General features: G+C 40.7%; 1 protein-coding gene across 2 annotated transcripts in view; it reads right to left on the bottom strand.

Moving 5' to 3' along the window:
- chchd6b (coiled-coil-helix-coiled-coil-helix domain containing 6b) overlaps window positions 1-16,532 on the bottom strand; it is a 71,759-nt gene that overhangs the window by 14,007 nt on the left and 41,220 nt on the right. For both annotated transcript variants that reach the window (XM_033626067.2, XM_033626066.2), the window contains one exon: window positions 8,340-8,475. In XM_033626067.2, the coding sequence (XP_033481958.1) occupies window positions 8,340-8,475 (136 nt within the window). The remainder of the gene's footprint in view (window positions 1-8,339; window positions 8,476-16,532) is intronic.

Genomic DNA, 16,532 nt, shown 5'->3' on the forward strand with positions numbered 1-16,532 from the left:
TCTTTTGGGGGCTAGTGTTTCTGTAACCTTCATACAGATTCACACTTGTCTCGTTGTGGCTCTAGTTTTCTGCTTCCTCATGGTAATTACTTTTTCTGCTCACAACATCTTTGTTTACATCTCCACACAGCGACAACTTCTCCCCAGCATTTAACAAAGATTGACACACATCATTGATGTACACACAACGTGATGAGGGACAGGCAATTTCTAAAGCAAGGGTGTCAACATCAAAGTGCTGTTGATTACATTTGACATTTTTGAGGCCGTAGTTAATGGTGATGCATTGGACTGTTGGATTTTGTTAACATTTGAGCAGATACTGGTACCTGGAATTCAGTACCAGTACCTAATGGTACCTATTTTCAGTGCTTACCTTTCTTTGTGATGACAAAAGTTTAATTTTGTAACAATCTAAAGGGTTGACGTAGTTGTTTTCGCATCTGCGTGTCCACGAGGGTCCACTTTGGTTTGTGTGACGTAAATGTCTTCATCCATCCATGTCCGCAAGGGTCCACATAGACCCCTGTGCAGACGTCCGTGTGCAGCCAATTCTTTATGAACGTGCAGACTGTAGGCATAGCAAATGCACAAACTATGCATGCCCCAATCTCTCCCTTCACACTCTGGTCTAATCCAAAACACTGACGGTCATGCCAGTCACAGCCGCTGCACCATTATCTTAGTTTCAATTTCACCCAATGTTGGCTGTAGGGAGGGTGGTAAGCTCACCTTCGAGGGCTGTGCTGGGCGGGGGGATGATGCGACCCATCCACGTGACTGCAGCTGTCTGTGGACGCTCAATGCGGAAAGTATGTCCGAGCCTTAAAGTACAATTCAGCTCCACTGCTCTTTTCTCATCTCACATGGAGCTAATCTTCTGTCTCAGTCTATCTGTCTGCTTGTGTGTGTGTTTTTGTGTGTGTGTGTCTCTGCTTGTCTAGCAGTGATACTAGGCTGTTACTAAAGTAATACAGAAAAGAAAGTAGACCAGACTCTGAAACTATCGCAGCAGATTGGTGCTGCAGCCATACTTTTGCCTCGCTGAGAAGCCAACGAAGTGGCTGCAGAGCTCCATGGCTGGCTTCCCAGCTTCAGAGCGCCCCGCTTCCTGTCTGAAGTTGAACCTAGCTCTGTTGCTTGCTTCCAGGCTTCAGGGCACTTTGTTGCACTTCGACCTCTTGTCTAAACCCGGTGTTCCCACCCAGGTGCTCTCTGAAAATTTGGATCCAATGACTTTAACGTAAATCAGTACTGGGTTATACCAACGTAATCTTTCCCATTCCCTTTTGCATATTATCAGCCTCCCAGCAGAGCACTCAACATCCTCTAAATATATTTTTACCTGTTAAAAACTGGAGCCAATTTAATCTGCTACTGCACTTTTTAAAGGCTATAATTGAGAATAAACCGATTTTTGATTACCTTTAGAAATAACACCATATGCCCAAGTACAAATGCACTTGTTCCACATACTCTTCTGCCCTGTCATGGTAATCAAGGCAGAACTAAAGTGGCACTTAACAAAGCAATACAGTGGCCAGCACACACTCACACTCACACACACACACACACACACACACACACACACACACACTCTCTCTCTTACACCGGAGAAGACAAATACTGCGTTCAGGAGACCAACAGGTTCAAGTAGGTTAAGTATGTGGGATACAGAGGCAAGTGTTGCTACAATGCCGTTGGCCCCTGCTAATGGTATTAAATGGCACAGCACTAGCATTCTGCAAATGGTTGGCACCGGAGCCTTGGAGTATTGTGGAGGAGGGGGGGAGGTGGCACTTACAGTAAGTGGTGGTTTGAGAAACGTTTGTTCTTGAATGTGACTTTGAGGACGCCTGTGTTTTGTTTCACTGAGAAGTTGGTTGAAAGAGAGAAGAGATGATGAGAGGTAAGGGTGGACTTGCAAACTCTCTCATGGGCTTACACTCACGCGGACACACAAATATGCAAGCATGCAAACACACACTGAATATAAAAACTTCCAATGACAATGACCATATAGTGACAATATATAAAGATAACATCACACCAAAGAGACTAAACCCACAAAGATTAATGGTAACGCAGGGCCTTGGTGAGCTGACATTTACCCTGCATCTCTACCACACACACACGCATAAGGTGACATATGCATGACAATGGCTCAACCAGAGACACTGACAGGAGAGGGACAGTGGGGTGATAGCAGAGGGGAGGTGCAAGGCCATATCCTGAAGCAACTGTCTTTAATGGATGGCAGAGGGCAGAATGTGTGAAAAAAGTGTGTGTATGTGTGTGCATGCATGAATCATGAAACATAAAAGAACTTTTGAGTGACATATAAGGAAGGCTGTGCCACTGTAGATAGTGAGTTGGGTGGACTTCAAGCGCGAGACAGAAAAAGTGAGATAGATACTCGAGTGATGTTCAGATCAAGACACTGGCAGAGAAGACAGATAAGCAGGCCGCTGGTTTCATTGGCAGATTGATTGACAAACAGACAGGCTGACAAAGAGGAACAGATATATACAGTCGAGCACATATGAATTAACCCTTGAAAGTCAAACAACTCAGAGATGGCTGGGTGGAAGCGACAGAACCAATCCTTGCCAAAACAGTAAGGGACTGCTGCTGTGACTAATTTACCCCAACTGTAACTTGCTAACATGACTTCATGATACAGAACAGAGAAAATACTACGAGGCAAAGACTAAGGTTTTAGACAGACAGATGGTATTCAAAAGGCGTCAAGCTTCATGTGCAGAAAGAGATAAAAGAGAGAAATAACTACGTTCAAGAAAGGCATCAACCATAAGGTATCAGCTTCAGACAAAGATTCATTTTGTGGAGAAAAATACAGCATTCTCCCTTTAATCACAGAGAAGAATGCATCTGCTTTAGAAAATCCTTAAAAGCACATACAGATAACAAAAGAACAGAGCTTTTAAGCTGTCGGGAGGTTTTCAGCAGGCTAGAAGCTTTGCTGTCTATTGAGCAGTGGTGTTATTGTTGCACAAAGCTGAAAAATGACTGCACCCAATTATATTGTATGTCTTTTCTAACTCACTAGCTATTTTATCAGCCCATGAAAAGCCAGAGTGCATCTCAAAAATATTTCAGTGTATTATTATTGTCCTTCAGTGCAGCAGATAAGTGGTCTTTTAAAAATTATAAATTATGAAGGGCACATAGTCGGCCTAATGACAACGTAATGGAATTCACAAAGTTTTGTTCCTAAATCTGACATTATCTTTAGACATCTGGTTGTTAACTTGTTGATTTTCTGATGATACAATACTTTGCTTTTCAAATACTTTCTGAATACAACAAATCGACATTTTCCAAAATGTGGCATTTTGCTATGTAATTTTTCATGCTGTCACTCAGTACAAGATGAGCTTGTGTCAGGTGAATGTAATAACTTGATAAACAAAGCTTCTGTTCCACTGTTGGAACAAGGGCACAGGCACCTCATTCAGAAAAAGGTAAAACCTCCATTATTAACAGTCTCTCCCTTAACAAAATGTTTCCTTCAGGGTCTATAGAATATTATATTTCATAATGAAATATGATCCAGTCAATGCACACTCTCATGACTAACTCTGCGGTACACATTGCTCTCTGTTGACCCCTAACTACCTGCAGCCATACTGAAACTTTCCTAAAACTCTTGTCCAAGTGCTCTGCCAAGCTGCTAGCTCTGTCAGATCCATTTATAGACAGGCACACTGGACAGCTGCCTGCATGTCCAGAGGGGTCTTGGGACTGCCCACTCATTTCTTTTCATTATCCCTGACTGATCGGGAGCCTCCGTAGGCAGCTCTACTCGTCTTCTCTCTCTATTTGACCCAACCTCTGTCATTTGGGTATCATTCCAAGGTGCTAACTGAGTATTCACATTTTCACCCAGCAGCATTGCTAAACATTTCCATGAAAACTAAGAAAATCATAAGCTCTGAAAAGGTGACTGCTTCATGGACAGAGGTCTTGAACATTTATCTTAACTGATATAATGTTTTCCGTGCATATAACTCAGTTGTCAAAAAGAAGATTTCAGACTGCAACAACTGACGAGATCAGAGGTTTAAAAAGTCTGACACTTTGGGCCCTCCTTCAGACAAAACTGAGATATCTGCTCCCACCTGAGTTACACTGTGAGCTACAACTTCAGCCCCAGTTTGTTCGCCTATGTTCGTTTACATTTTGACAAACTGACACCATGAATAGAAGCCCAAACTAACTATTAGCAGTTCCTCATTGCAGTATAGTGATAGGTGTACAGGCAACTACAGCCATGTTGCCATCAAAAACTTTCGGTTTAGTACCTTTAGAACCAAAAGTAACCCCTACAAATATGTACCTAGACCCTGGATTGGTTTAGCGTTTCCACCGCAGACAGTGCACTTAAATATAAGCAGGGTTGTTGTCATTCACTGCTCCGTCTAGCACTCTCTGTATTTCCTCTTCACCAGCGATGCAGAGGAGTGTCTTTCTGTCCACAGAATGGGGTTGCATGCTGACATTTACAGAACAAGAAGAACAGGCCGGAATAAGAGTCTCTCTCTGTGGGATATTTAAAAGTAGCAGGTTTGTGCATTGAGTCCTTGTCAGGCAAGAGCAGGGGTGTAGTGCTGCAGAAGCACACCAGAACGGTGCTCCACAAAATTTTTTCTCCAGGTAAGGAAATGAATTTTGGCACTTCAAATGATTGTGTCTAAATTCATATGTTTTTTTAAAAGATCCAATCATCACTAAAAGTGTTTGTCTTCCAAGAGAGCTGCTGGCAGTCAGCACAGTGAATTGATTTATTTTTTCCTAGCAGCAAAACATCCTTTCATTTTATAGTTATAGTTAACTAATGTATGACCAGTGGTTACATAAGCTTTAAAACCAGCCATGACTCTTTCCTGGGCAACAGTGGCGGTTCTCTATTGACCAGTTAACAGACTGCAGTGTTTCTAGTTCCACCTTTAAGTACTGAATCAATGTGCTAGGTACCCCAACAGAGGAGTGATGAAAAATGGGGGCAGTAAGGAACAGTTTTGTTGGTACCATCCACAACTTTTCATGGAAACGGAAATATATCCGTTCTAATGTGTACTGAACTGAAGTGAACCGGACTGCTTGGTGGAAGCTAGGATTATCACAGGATTAGTTTAACAGCACTGAAGAAAGTTTAAGAATGTGATGATTCTCAGCCAAGCTATGGATTACGATAAGCGCCTTCTGTCTGATTTCTAAGCAGACGTATGGACGTTTGTTTGTGATGGTCATCCAACAAATATCAGAAAGAGTAAGTCACACTGAATCTAAAAACATGTTCATCATGTCTGTGTGTTTAGATTTGACTCTGAGGAGTGACATTTTTGACGCAAATTGCGGTAATCGGGTACTTAGGGCTTTAAAGTACCTTAATTGCTTAAATGTGCTGTGTATTGCAGCCACTGCTGCTGTAACTGCAGACTCCGTCTGCATCACCCCCTCAACTCATCATGCATCTCTCAGTTTGAAAACCTCTGGATCTCAGATCTCAGATCTCAGATCAACATTCTTTTGTCTCCATCTTCAGTTTCTCTGTGGCTTCTTTATTTTCGGCTACTTTCACATAATAAATAAATATAATAATAAATATATTAAAAGGCTATAAGATAACAATGACAACTTTTCTTTTTGTGCTTAGCAGCAGAGAAGAGCAGAATGATAAGAGAGAGAGAAAAAGCTCAGCTGCAACCGGTGTACCAATACTGCAGAGAATGAGTATGGAAACTATTGTTTGTTTTCTTTTTTTATACCCAAATGAGCTTTATTCTATCGTAGTGTTCTCAGTGCTGCAACATATACTCAGAAAATTCCCTTGGCTGCTCTCAGTGTCATTTAGAACATCTTTCTCTTCTTGTGTCAATTTTGGGAGAGTTTATTAATATTTTTGGACTGTCTAAGACCAAAGGAATGACATGTATGAATTTCAAAAAAGGGCGTAGTTCCTCTTTAAAGTAAAGCCTGACAGAGCCATTGGGAGAGAGGGTTCGGCTCTAAAACTACAGCAGAACAACTGAATTGCTTGCATATGTTTACTATCTGAATTAGAAAAATTGGCGCTTTGATGCCCGTGTGCACATGTATGAAATGACTTGCCTTTTTAGGAATTTGTGTGCTCAACAAAGACAGCAGTGGGTCTGAGACCAGGCTGTGTGACTGTGCCAGCAAATGAAGATAAGAGGGACAGCACCTGACATGTTGGACAAAACATCGCCTAACAGAGCTTCAAGGCTAGCAGTGCAGCTCAGAGCTAATGCACTGGCTAATGTGACAAAGTGTGCAGTGAAGGACACTGACAGAGGCTTTAATATAGAAAGAGGGACAAATGGAGGATGGGAACTGGCGGAGAAGAGATGATAAACAGTGATGGCAGCATTAAAGACCCAAGGACAAGCAGATAATACTCAAGATGGGTGGAAAAAGAGAGAAATACAGACATAAAGGGTATAATATAGGATGCACATTAAATGTAGGTAGTGCAATAGGACACTTAAATGTGAGGTCTTTTACATGAACACATTTATATCTTAAATCTAGGAACATTTATATGCCGTTTTTAAGTTGAGCTTGGGATAGAGCACTCTTCAGAAGTCTTAAAGGTCAACCTGAAAATCCAACCATCTTCAAAAGAGTACTGCGGGTCACTCTTGAGGAGCAAGATTTCATTTCTGTTAGATTATCCCAATAAAGAAAGGTTAGCCAGAGAAGATGTCAGCGATAAAAATGTTTTGGATCAAGATTGTTTCTTCCAAAGTGAGACGGCAACCATGTAGAATTTTAAAAAGGTGGACTTACAGGTGGACGAGCTGTAGGATTTTTAACGTGAATGCAGTTCAGAGCCATTCAACAATTTGGCCTGCAGTGCCACAAACAGAGACCTAAAAGAATAAATCTACAGTAGAGCACAGTGATGTCTGGCCTCTAAACCACTGTCTGAAAAGGACTAGACCTCATTTATCAATGTCAATCAAATCCACCTTCTTCTGCCAGAGTAGAAGTTAAGGACTTTGAATTTCTATTCAGAGGACAGTGCAGAGTCTGAGGCTGGTTTTCAGCCCACAATACTTTCACTCACAGAGGGATTGGTGCAGCGTTGATACGTTCGATACAGACTGAAGCTTTCTTTTTCGTTCATTGGCCCTTTTGCGCCATCTTTCTCTCTCTTCTATGTTTTCTTCCTCTTTCTTTCTCTGGCTCTTATTCACACTCACTCTGTCAAGGATATGACTGATTGAATCTATATTAAACAAGTGCTTCAAAAAGGGAAAAAACAGCCTGCCTTTACTCTGCACTCAGTCTGAATTTATAAAACACATGCTCACAAAAAAAAAAATAAAAAAACTGACCCACGTACAAACACATACACATAGATTTTTTTTTCTGCAAAGAGCACCATCCCACTGGCAAATGGATCTTTTGAACCAGTTTAAAAAGACTGATTGCTTTTATTGTGAGCCTTTGCCTTGCTTTTATCAACCATTTAAACTGCCAAATTCACCAGTTGTTGTTTTGTGCCTTTTATCTACTTTGGAGCCATATCAGTGTGTTTTGTCACGATAATAATGTGCAAATTGCCCCATTCATTATTGTTTTTTGATGGAGAAATTGGGTAAAATAAGCACTTTGTAGATAAGCATAGGGTCTGAACACTATTTGCGAAAGTATCAGCAGAAAGCAGAATGCATTTCAAAGCGATGAATGCCACAACTGATTTTAATACACTAATAACGGTGTAATCTTCCAATCAGAAAGTTCCAAAACACAGCGCACGCCTGGTGACTTATAAATCCGCTCAATAAGCATGTCTCATTGATTTAGCTTCCTATTTGAAGTGTCAAAGTAACCCAACATGCAGATTACAATTCTCAGAAGTCAACTGATTCGGTATAAGGAGCAGTGAAAGGATTACTTGTCTCTTCACCTTTTTGTTCCACTGTCAGTGTGACTGTCAAGCTCCTTCCAGGTCGCACTAATTAACTGCTGTCCTTCTGTCTTCTTTAAAAACACTGTGAGCTAATTAAAATAAAGTATCTTTAAAGAAAAGGATGCTACTCCAAGTTGTGTGGCCATTTGTGTTACGCAAGGGGAATGAGTAAGTAGTGATAACGCCAAAAACAAAACAATGGGAGTGGGAAATTGAAAGTAGAGACATGTGGAGTTGTCTGTCACAAACACAACATTCTCACATATTACAGCAGAGTAAAACACCCACACACAAAAACAACAATCTATAAAAAACATTATTTTCTTCATTCTCTTATGCTGCCCTCACCCACATACAGTGTGTAGCCCTCGCCTACCTTCTTGGCTTGCTGGACACAGGTCATGTACTGTCTGGCCAGGCTGGAGCAGTGCAGGGTCTGCTGTGGATTTTCTCTGTAGCACTGGAGCACCTTGGCCTGCAGCTCACTACACACAGATGCAGTCTGTCGAGGTCTACGCAGAAACAGAGGGTAGAGAGGAGGGTCAGTGTGATTATAACAGTGCTATTGCCAACTGAGAATGTCTTCATTAACTGTGTATGCTTAAATCCCTTGGCAACAATTATCTTGTGCATTTTTGACAGTTCATTGGATTGTCTATTTTATCTAAGTTACTGTTTACACCTGATATTAACATGTCTATGGTGATCGGATGAGAAGTGGACAGCACTGAGCATTAGGTGTGAATGCACCTGATGCATCTTAAATGCGCCTTGTGATCCAATTACTCAGACCTTATTTGGAGGGCGTCTGGGCCTCATATGGCCACATTTTTTCAGCAGTGTGTAGACTAATATCCACACTGAAGGAACGCCTACTCAGCCTGCGTCTATTGCTGCCATTATGCAGCATCGGTGGTCCGGTCAGTTCAACGTCTGCCTGGTTCACTGATAACCGTAAGGTAAACTTAGCTGTGCGATGCTTACAGTTACACACTGTTAGTGGCTCAAGAGGTAAAACAGGTCATCCACTTATCAGAAGATCTACGAGTTGATTTCTTGCTCCTCCAGTCCGCATGTCGAAGCAAAATACTGAACTGTGGAGACCAAAATTGCTCTCATGGCGGTAGCTAACTAGCAGATGGCACCCTGTATGGCAGCCTTGGACACCAGTGTATTAATGTGTGTGTGAATGGGTGAATGTGACATGCAGTATTAAAGCACTTTGAGTGGTTGGAAGATGAGGAAGGCACTACACAAGTGCAGGTCCATAGTTACCTCTGTCACTGTGTGTGTGTGTGTGTGGACAGCCCCTTACCAACTGTCCCTGGCGTGGAGCTCACACTCCCACAGCATTAGTATCCTAGCGGCGGGGATACTAATAACTTGGTGCTTAAATATGCGTATACTGTAGCACGACAAACCTCAAACACTTTTGGTCTTTGCAAAGAAATTATGTATGTGTTATTTTTTTTAAATTATTGTAACGTTATTATCTTAATTTCATGTACTTTCTGAAGAACTTTGTAACCTTGTTTAAACCAGTGCTGTAAAAAATATTAGTTTTGTTTCATTTTATTTGCTTATAGAGCAGGGAAGTGATCCCTTCAAAAGTGGTCATTCAAGAGGAGATGCACTCCAATTGCTGGTGTCATGATCAAGATGCAGGTTAAAGCCAGGTGTAATAATAGGTAAATTAATTAGTATTTGCTAATTGTTTGCTAGCTTGTCTGTAAAATAACGACCAAGCATGAAATTTCGTAGGCTTGGAAAAGAAAACCTTAAAAAAAAAAAGAGTAAGGAACTAATTTTCAAATAACTTTTCTGTTTACTCTTCCTGTTGACATTTAATTTCAGATTCATGCTATGACACACTTTTTACAACTAAGAGTGACCGATAAACCCTTTTTACTAAAATAAAAATTGGGAGCATGGCAGAACATCTTTAACAGCGTAGTATAAATCTGTTCTTATTCTGTTACCTTTAAATCTCATCACATACATTTCTACAGTTACTACTACAGTTGATAACGGCAGTAACAGTTGTTTTTTTGGTCGTAATTTAGGCAATCAACCAATGGATTAAGATTATTTTTTACAAACAAAGACCTGATCAGACAGGTCATGAACAGCCATGACAAAGCACTGTAATACATGAAAACATCACTGTGCTATCTCAACATTAGCTTTTGTGCAGCTACAGTATAAATCTACAGTTTCAGTCTCTGGCACTGATGAAAACGCAGTCTATGTTGCTTTTAGAAAATGAATGAAAAAAATACCGTGTCTAACAACTAACTGCCAAAGTCGTTAATGTCAGCTGTGCCAAATTAAAAAAATAAATAAATAAAAGAAAGAAAATATGTCCCACTGACTAAATGTTACTTACTCCTAAAATAATACTGTGTCTAACAACTAACTGCCAAAGTCGTTAATGTCAGCTGTGCCAAATTAAAAAAACATAAAAAGAAAAGAAAATATGTCCAACTGACTAAACGTTACTTACACCTTGAAGGCTTAGTTGAAACCACAGTAACGGCAGCACTAACAATTTCTGTTTTGTGTTATTAAATCTCATGAAGAGCAAAAGAAAATAAAAACACAGGAGATTGTTTATGGTTTGTTTAGTTGCAGTTGGAGAAGCTAAGATAGTTTCAAAGGCTTCAAGGTGCAGCCTGTGGAGAGAGATGAATTATGCATTGACAAAGCAGCTTAAGAGTCAAAGTCAAACTTTCTCTTTTCTTTTTATCTTACTCACACATACAGTACATGTGTGTAGACAAAAGCACACAATCATATCCACACCCATAAACACACAGACAGACCCACAGACACCCAGACATACACACACACACACACACACACACACACACACACACACACACACACGTACAGGTAGTGAATGCTAATCCTACATGAGGGTAATCCTTGAGTGCTCTGTTGCTTGTAGTAATTTACCTGCTGTTGTGACAGAATTCAGAACTGGAAGGATTGGGATATGGATATACACACACACACACACACACACACACACACACACACACGCACGCACAATTTATTATTCACAGCACTACATCCTGTACAACCTCTCATATGCACACTCAGTCCACTAGCAACAGAATATAACTGAGGAGAATAGAAGAGTGTAGAACGAAACTGTATATACTGTTATGGAACAGAAGTGATTAGAAACACAACAGAATATTAAAAAATAAAAGTTTTTTTAGTATGTCTGAATATTTAGTATGAAACCACTAGTACATAGATTGCATACTATTTCCAGTAAAATTTTACAGTATGTAAACACTGGACACTACACCAGCATTAATATCCCACAATGCAATGCAGTAGACAGCAACATCTATAACAGGCAGCGGTCAGGACAGCTCTGTAAAGTTAATAACTCCTCAATTTAGGGGTATGTATTAGATTTCACTTTGTGAGGAGTAACTAGTTAAATGTAACTAGTTACACTAATTAATTTACAAAAAAAATCATTATAATCAGTTGCAGTAACTGAAAAAAAATCATGTAACTAAATTACAGTTACTAATAAAATGTTGGTAATTACAAAGGGTAACATTCAAATGTATTACTTTGGTAAAAAAAAAAGTACATAAGTAAAGCAAAACTTTTATTCTGTTTATTCTGTTTTTGCCATGCAGGAATGGTTTCCTTTAACACAGCCTGTTGCCACACATATTTCAGATTTATTGCTGAGTTTAAGCACTTGTTAAGTGATCAAAAAGTAAAGTATTAAATGTAATAAGTTACATTATTTGATGAAGTAACTGAAATAGTTACATTACTTATCACATCTTTGATAGGACAACTAGAATCTGTGACCTATCACATTTCAACACTGGCTAGGGGTTATATAAATTTTTTCAATTATTTTTAAAAAGCCCGTACAGCTGAGGTTGGCACTGGTTACCATGGTTACACATCTTCTACCGGCAAGTAAGGTCTCAGAAAGTGACGTGGTAATTACAGCCCAGTGTATCTGAAACTATAACTAATACTGTTTATCCAAAAAGTATTTTGAACTACAGAACACATATGGATTTGTGGGAATTCTGACACAGTGAATGTCACCTTTAAGTCTATTAAGTAGTATATATATAGTAAATTATATCACATGATCCATTCCATTTAAATTTTTCCCCTGAGGATCAAAAGCAATTTTCATTAATAACCATTTTTATTACATCTTGAGGTGAGATTGTTTTGTCAACTGCTGCTACTGAGGTCAGTAATGAACTCTGAATGTCAACTATAATAGGATGGTGTAAAACAGAGATTGTCTCCCTTTGTGTGACACTAGACAAGACCTTGTGTAGACATTTATTATGTAAAGTTTTCTAATTTTCTAACGAACATCATGATGTTATCCCACAGTCCTTATTCAGTCTGTATACAACACTGTATTGTTAGAAAAAGAACAAGAGACAGAGAGGGAAAGAAAGAATTAGTGTTCAACTTGATAAGTAGACGCATGGCTTCCTTTAACATGATAGGACATGCCTATTTATTTTGGGGAGCTGACCACCTGACATTCACATACGCAATCATGCATGTACGCACACACACATGCACAGAACTGCCCTCATGCCATCCCTAAAAGCAATTACAGAATCATGCATCCTTCACATATGAATGAACTCACTAGTCCCTGCCGTCACTGACAAATACACACAATAAATTTATGTGCACGTGTTTGAACTGTGCTTTGTTAATGCACTGCATGTGTGTGTGCACGAGATAAACTGTACACACAGAAGACTGTAGGAGAAATTTCTCTGCACTGGTGTGTGTATTATGCAGTCTAAGTGTGTGTGTGTGTGTGTGTGTGTGTGTGTGTCTGCGTGTGCAGTGGAGGGTGGAGCGACAGGATTAAATAAATCACTGGCGGAGAGAATATTCATGAAAAGAGAAGTGAATGCAACCTGAGAAAGAGAAAGGGAGAGAAACAGAATGTGACAGTGACGTATTAAATGACAAATAACCCTTGCAGCTCGCATAGACAAACAGAACCCCATGGCAACCATCACAATCTGCATTTTGCCTCGAGCACATTGTGCAGCGCCACGCCACTCTGTGCTCAGGATGACAGTTGAATATTAGTGCACTTTGCGTAACGTCTGAGCAGTCATTCAGTTGGGACACTGACAGGGTACTATCAGGGTCTCTATAATTCACTAGTTGATGTTAAAGAAAGCTGGATACACTTATCTAAGGTGTTGGCTTGAATTTTATTAAAATACTAAACAGCCTTAAGATACAGGATAAAGGAATTCAGGCTGAATAGCTCTCTTTCACGTTAAAAAGGACATAAGGAGATTGGAAAGTGAGGATTTGCCATGGTCAGCTCTTGATAGCAAAGAATTGGTATTGTATTGAAAATGAAGACAGCGTTGTTGTATTGGTCAGTCTGAAATCCATCGGCAAGAGTTTCAATCACATGATTAAAATTATACGACTGGCTGATGTTTGACTTAGCACTCTGACAGCTGGTCGGCATTCTGAATTACTCCCTAAGAATAGGAGATAACAGCAACAATAGCCTAGAGGTATTAATCCGAGCTCAAGTAAAAGAGAAAAAAAAACTTTTCTCAATTCAACAAGAGAAACTTTCTGATAGCAGGAGTGTTTTAATAATGGAATCTGAAGCAGAAAATTGCCTCTGCTAATCTGCACCAACTGCCTCGTTTGACTGAAATTAAAGGTGAGCTCTTATTAGAAAAACATTAGCCGCCCCAGCTAGTTTGATAGCTAACTTTTGCAGGGGAGGAGAAGCAAAACAACACTCCAATTGCTTTCTGCCTGTGACGTTTTGCATAAATACGTGCAGAGTTGGGGGGGGAAAGATTAGGCTCAAATTGTTAAAAGTATTTCATTATTTTTTGTCTCACCTTGGCAGTGTGTGGTTTTCATGAAGAGAGCTCAAGTTCCGCGCCGCTGCAAAGCGTGACATTAGGGAATAAAGCAATAAGAAGAAAAAGGAAAAATCGTAAAGGCGTAGCATTTTATTATTCTCTCTGTGTCTAAGTTGGTGTTTGTGTTTGTGTGTATGTGTGGACGGTTATTAATGTATGATTTGGGTTCCTTTAAAGCAGCAGCCATGGCATTGTACTTTTGGTTTTTAATATTACTCTGAGTGGAGAGGGAGAGAGGAGAGGATCAAAGATATCGTGGCAGGGATGAGATCAAAAGGAATGGCAGCCAGAGCATGCATCTTGTATTGTTAGAGGCTTTGTAAAGCTTTTATGATACCACCACAAGGCTAACATCCACAACATTATATATCAAATGGCAGAAATCTTACTGTCAAAATCACATAAAATAAGAACTAAAGATTTAGTTCATAAAACCTGTAAAGGTCTGAAACAACTCAGATTATTCTGGTAGTCATAATAATTGCTTATCCTACCTTTGCTAAGTGATGAAGCACAATTAATCATAAGCTCATAATACGACAACACCCCAAAAACTTAAGTCCACCAAAACACTTACAAAGTCTATGTCTCAGATGGGAATAGCAATCAAAAACAGCTACAAGCCATGGACTGGAGACAGACAGAACTCCGCCCGTATCTTCATACGCTGACAGCTGAAGTGCTGAAGGGAGATAGGAATGTAGAAGAACAATTCGCACTCTGTTAGCCTGGCTGATTGATCCCCACCAAACTCACTTTGTGGGAATATGGGGAGAGGGAGATGGGAGGGGATAAGGAGAGTGTTTCATTAAAACAGGTGACATGCGGGAACAAGATAAGGTGCGCGTGTGCACGTGTGTTTGTGTGTGACATCTCATCACTGATAACTTTTCAATCAGGAGACCTTGCGCTTGGACGACTCAACTCGAGTTGCGGGTGATGTGGGGTGAGACATGCTCTCTGGAGCGTTTCGCAGCTATCACCTTCCATCGCTGGCATTTTTATCACCAACTATTTCAATTCCAGTTTTGTGTCATTTAATTTGTAAGGTTCTTTTCTTTCAACAACTTCACTTTTCTTTGGGAAAACACTGCAGCTTTCAAATCCATACAACACAAAGAGGTATACAATATCTGAGCACATTATTTATTATTTTGAATCTCTTACTTTGGGTCTCATAAACTGTGCTGTTTTACATACGGCCTGCTGCACATTACACTGCTTAGTTAAATGAGTGTTACACCTCTATAGGTGTTCTACTTCTACTTAAATGTTGCCTGTCCTTTGCTGTCCCTTTGTGTTACTACAGTATATATGTGAGGTACTGATGTCCTTTTTCTTTGTACCAACATCTATTAAAGAAGCAATAAGTGAAATTCATCATTTCTAGATTGATGTGATTAAAAAAATGCTATGTGAAGAACTAGAGGTGTAATTTCATCTGGAGTATAGCATGACCTCACACACCCTCTCTCTGTGTTGATCTCCAGCCCATTGTTTACAAGCCGGTCCGGCTGCGCGTTCATGTACGTTTCCCCACCTCCCCTCCCCCCTCTCGGAGCCCTTGGCCCTCCCTCCCTATAAAAGGCTACAGCCAGTCAGCAATGGCAGCGCATATTTTCGAAATGAAATGGCAGAGAGCGGAAGGAAACCGGGGCTAACCGGTGCTTCCTCCTCAGGCTTCACTTCACTCATCTGCCTCACAGATCCGCTGCCTCTCCCACTTTAACCTCAATAACAATCCGGAGCTAGCTGGGAGCAGCTGGCGAGGCGTTAGCCGCAGCATGACCGGAGTGAAGCACAGCCAGTTAGCCTCCGCTAGCTTCCCAACTAGCCCCGGCTCTCTGTTTGGATCCAACCGGAGCACCGAGCCCTGGTTTGTTATTCAGGTTAATGTGGGAAGAAGCAGTGGGTTTATCGGGCAGCTGAGTGAAGCTGGGTGAAGTGGAGGCTGCGGAGGAAACAACGGGATGGGTTAATGTCTGGAGCTTGAGTTATTAGCGGCTCGGTCCCAGCAATGGGTCAGGCGTTACGGCTGTGTTAAGTGAGTAAGTTAGCCCGGCAGCCCAGCTAACATTTTCAATTAGCATTGTAAAATGTAGCCTCCCTGCTAGGCTACATTTTTGTAATATATTTGCTGAGATGGAGGCGAGGCTCAGTGACTAGAAGAGCTGATAGAAGCGCTCCATAGCTGTAAGTTACTCCAGTAGCTGGTGGCAGCCGACTCGGCTAGTGCTAACACCGAGAGCTAACGCTAACGTTCCTCCTCTTCTCCGTGAGTGAGAGCGATGTTTCAGCCTAGCGGGCAGCTGGCTCGCGGGCTGCCCACTAGGCTGACGTCATCTAATTATTACATACACATACACATCTATTGCACGTCTGTCCGTCCTGGAAGAGGGATCCCTCCTCAGTTGCTCTTCCTGAGGTTTCTACCGTTTTTTTTTCCCCTGTTAAAGGTTTTTTTTGGGGGAGTTTTTCCTTATCCTCTGTGAGGGTCCAAAGGACAGAGGGATGTCGTATGCTGTAAAGCCCTGTGAGGCAAATTGTGATTTGTGATATTGGGCTTTATAAATAAAATTGATTGATTGATTGATTGACAACTATTCACATCAATATAATAAGGGCGATATCTTGTT

This window comes from Epinephelus lanceolatus, chromosome 1 (genome assembly GCF_041903045.1).
Source record: "Epinephelus lanceolatus isolate andai-2023 chromosome 1, ASM4190304v1, whole genome shotgun sequence".
In the NCBI taxonomy this organism is placed as follows: domain Eukaryota; kingdom Metazoa; phylum Chordata; class Actinopteri; order Perciformes; family Serranidae; genus Epinephelus; species Epinephelus lanceolatus.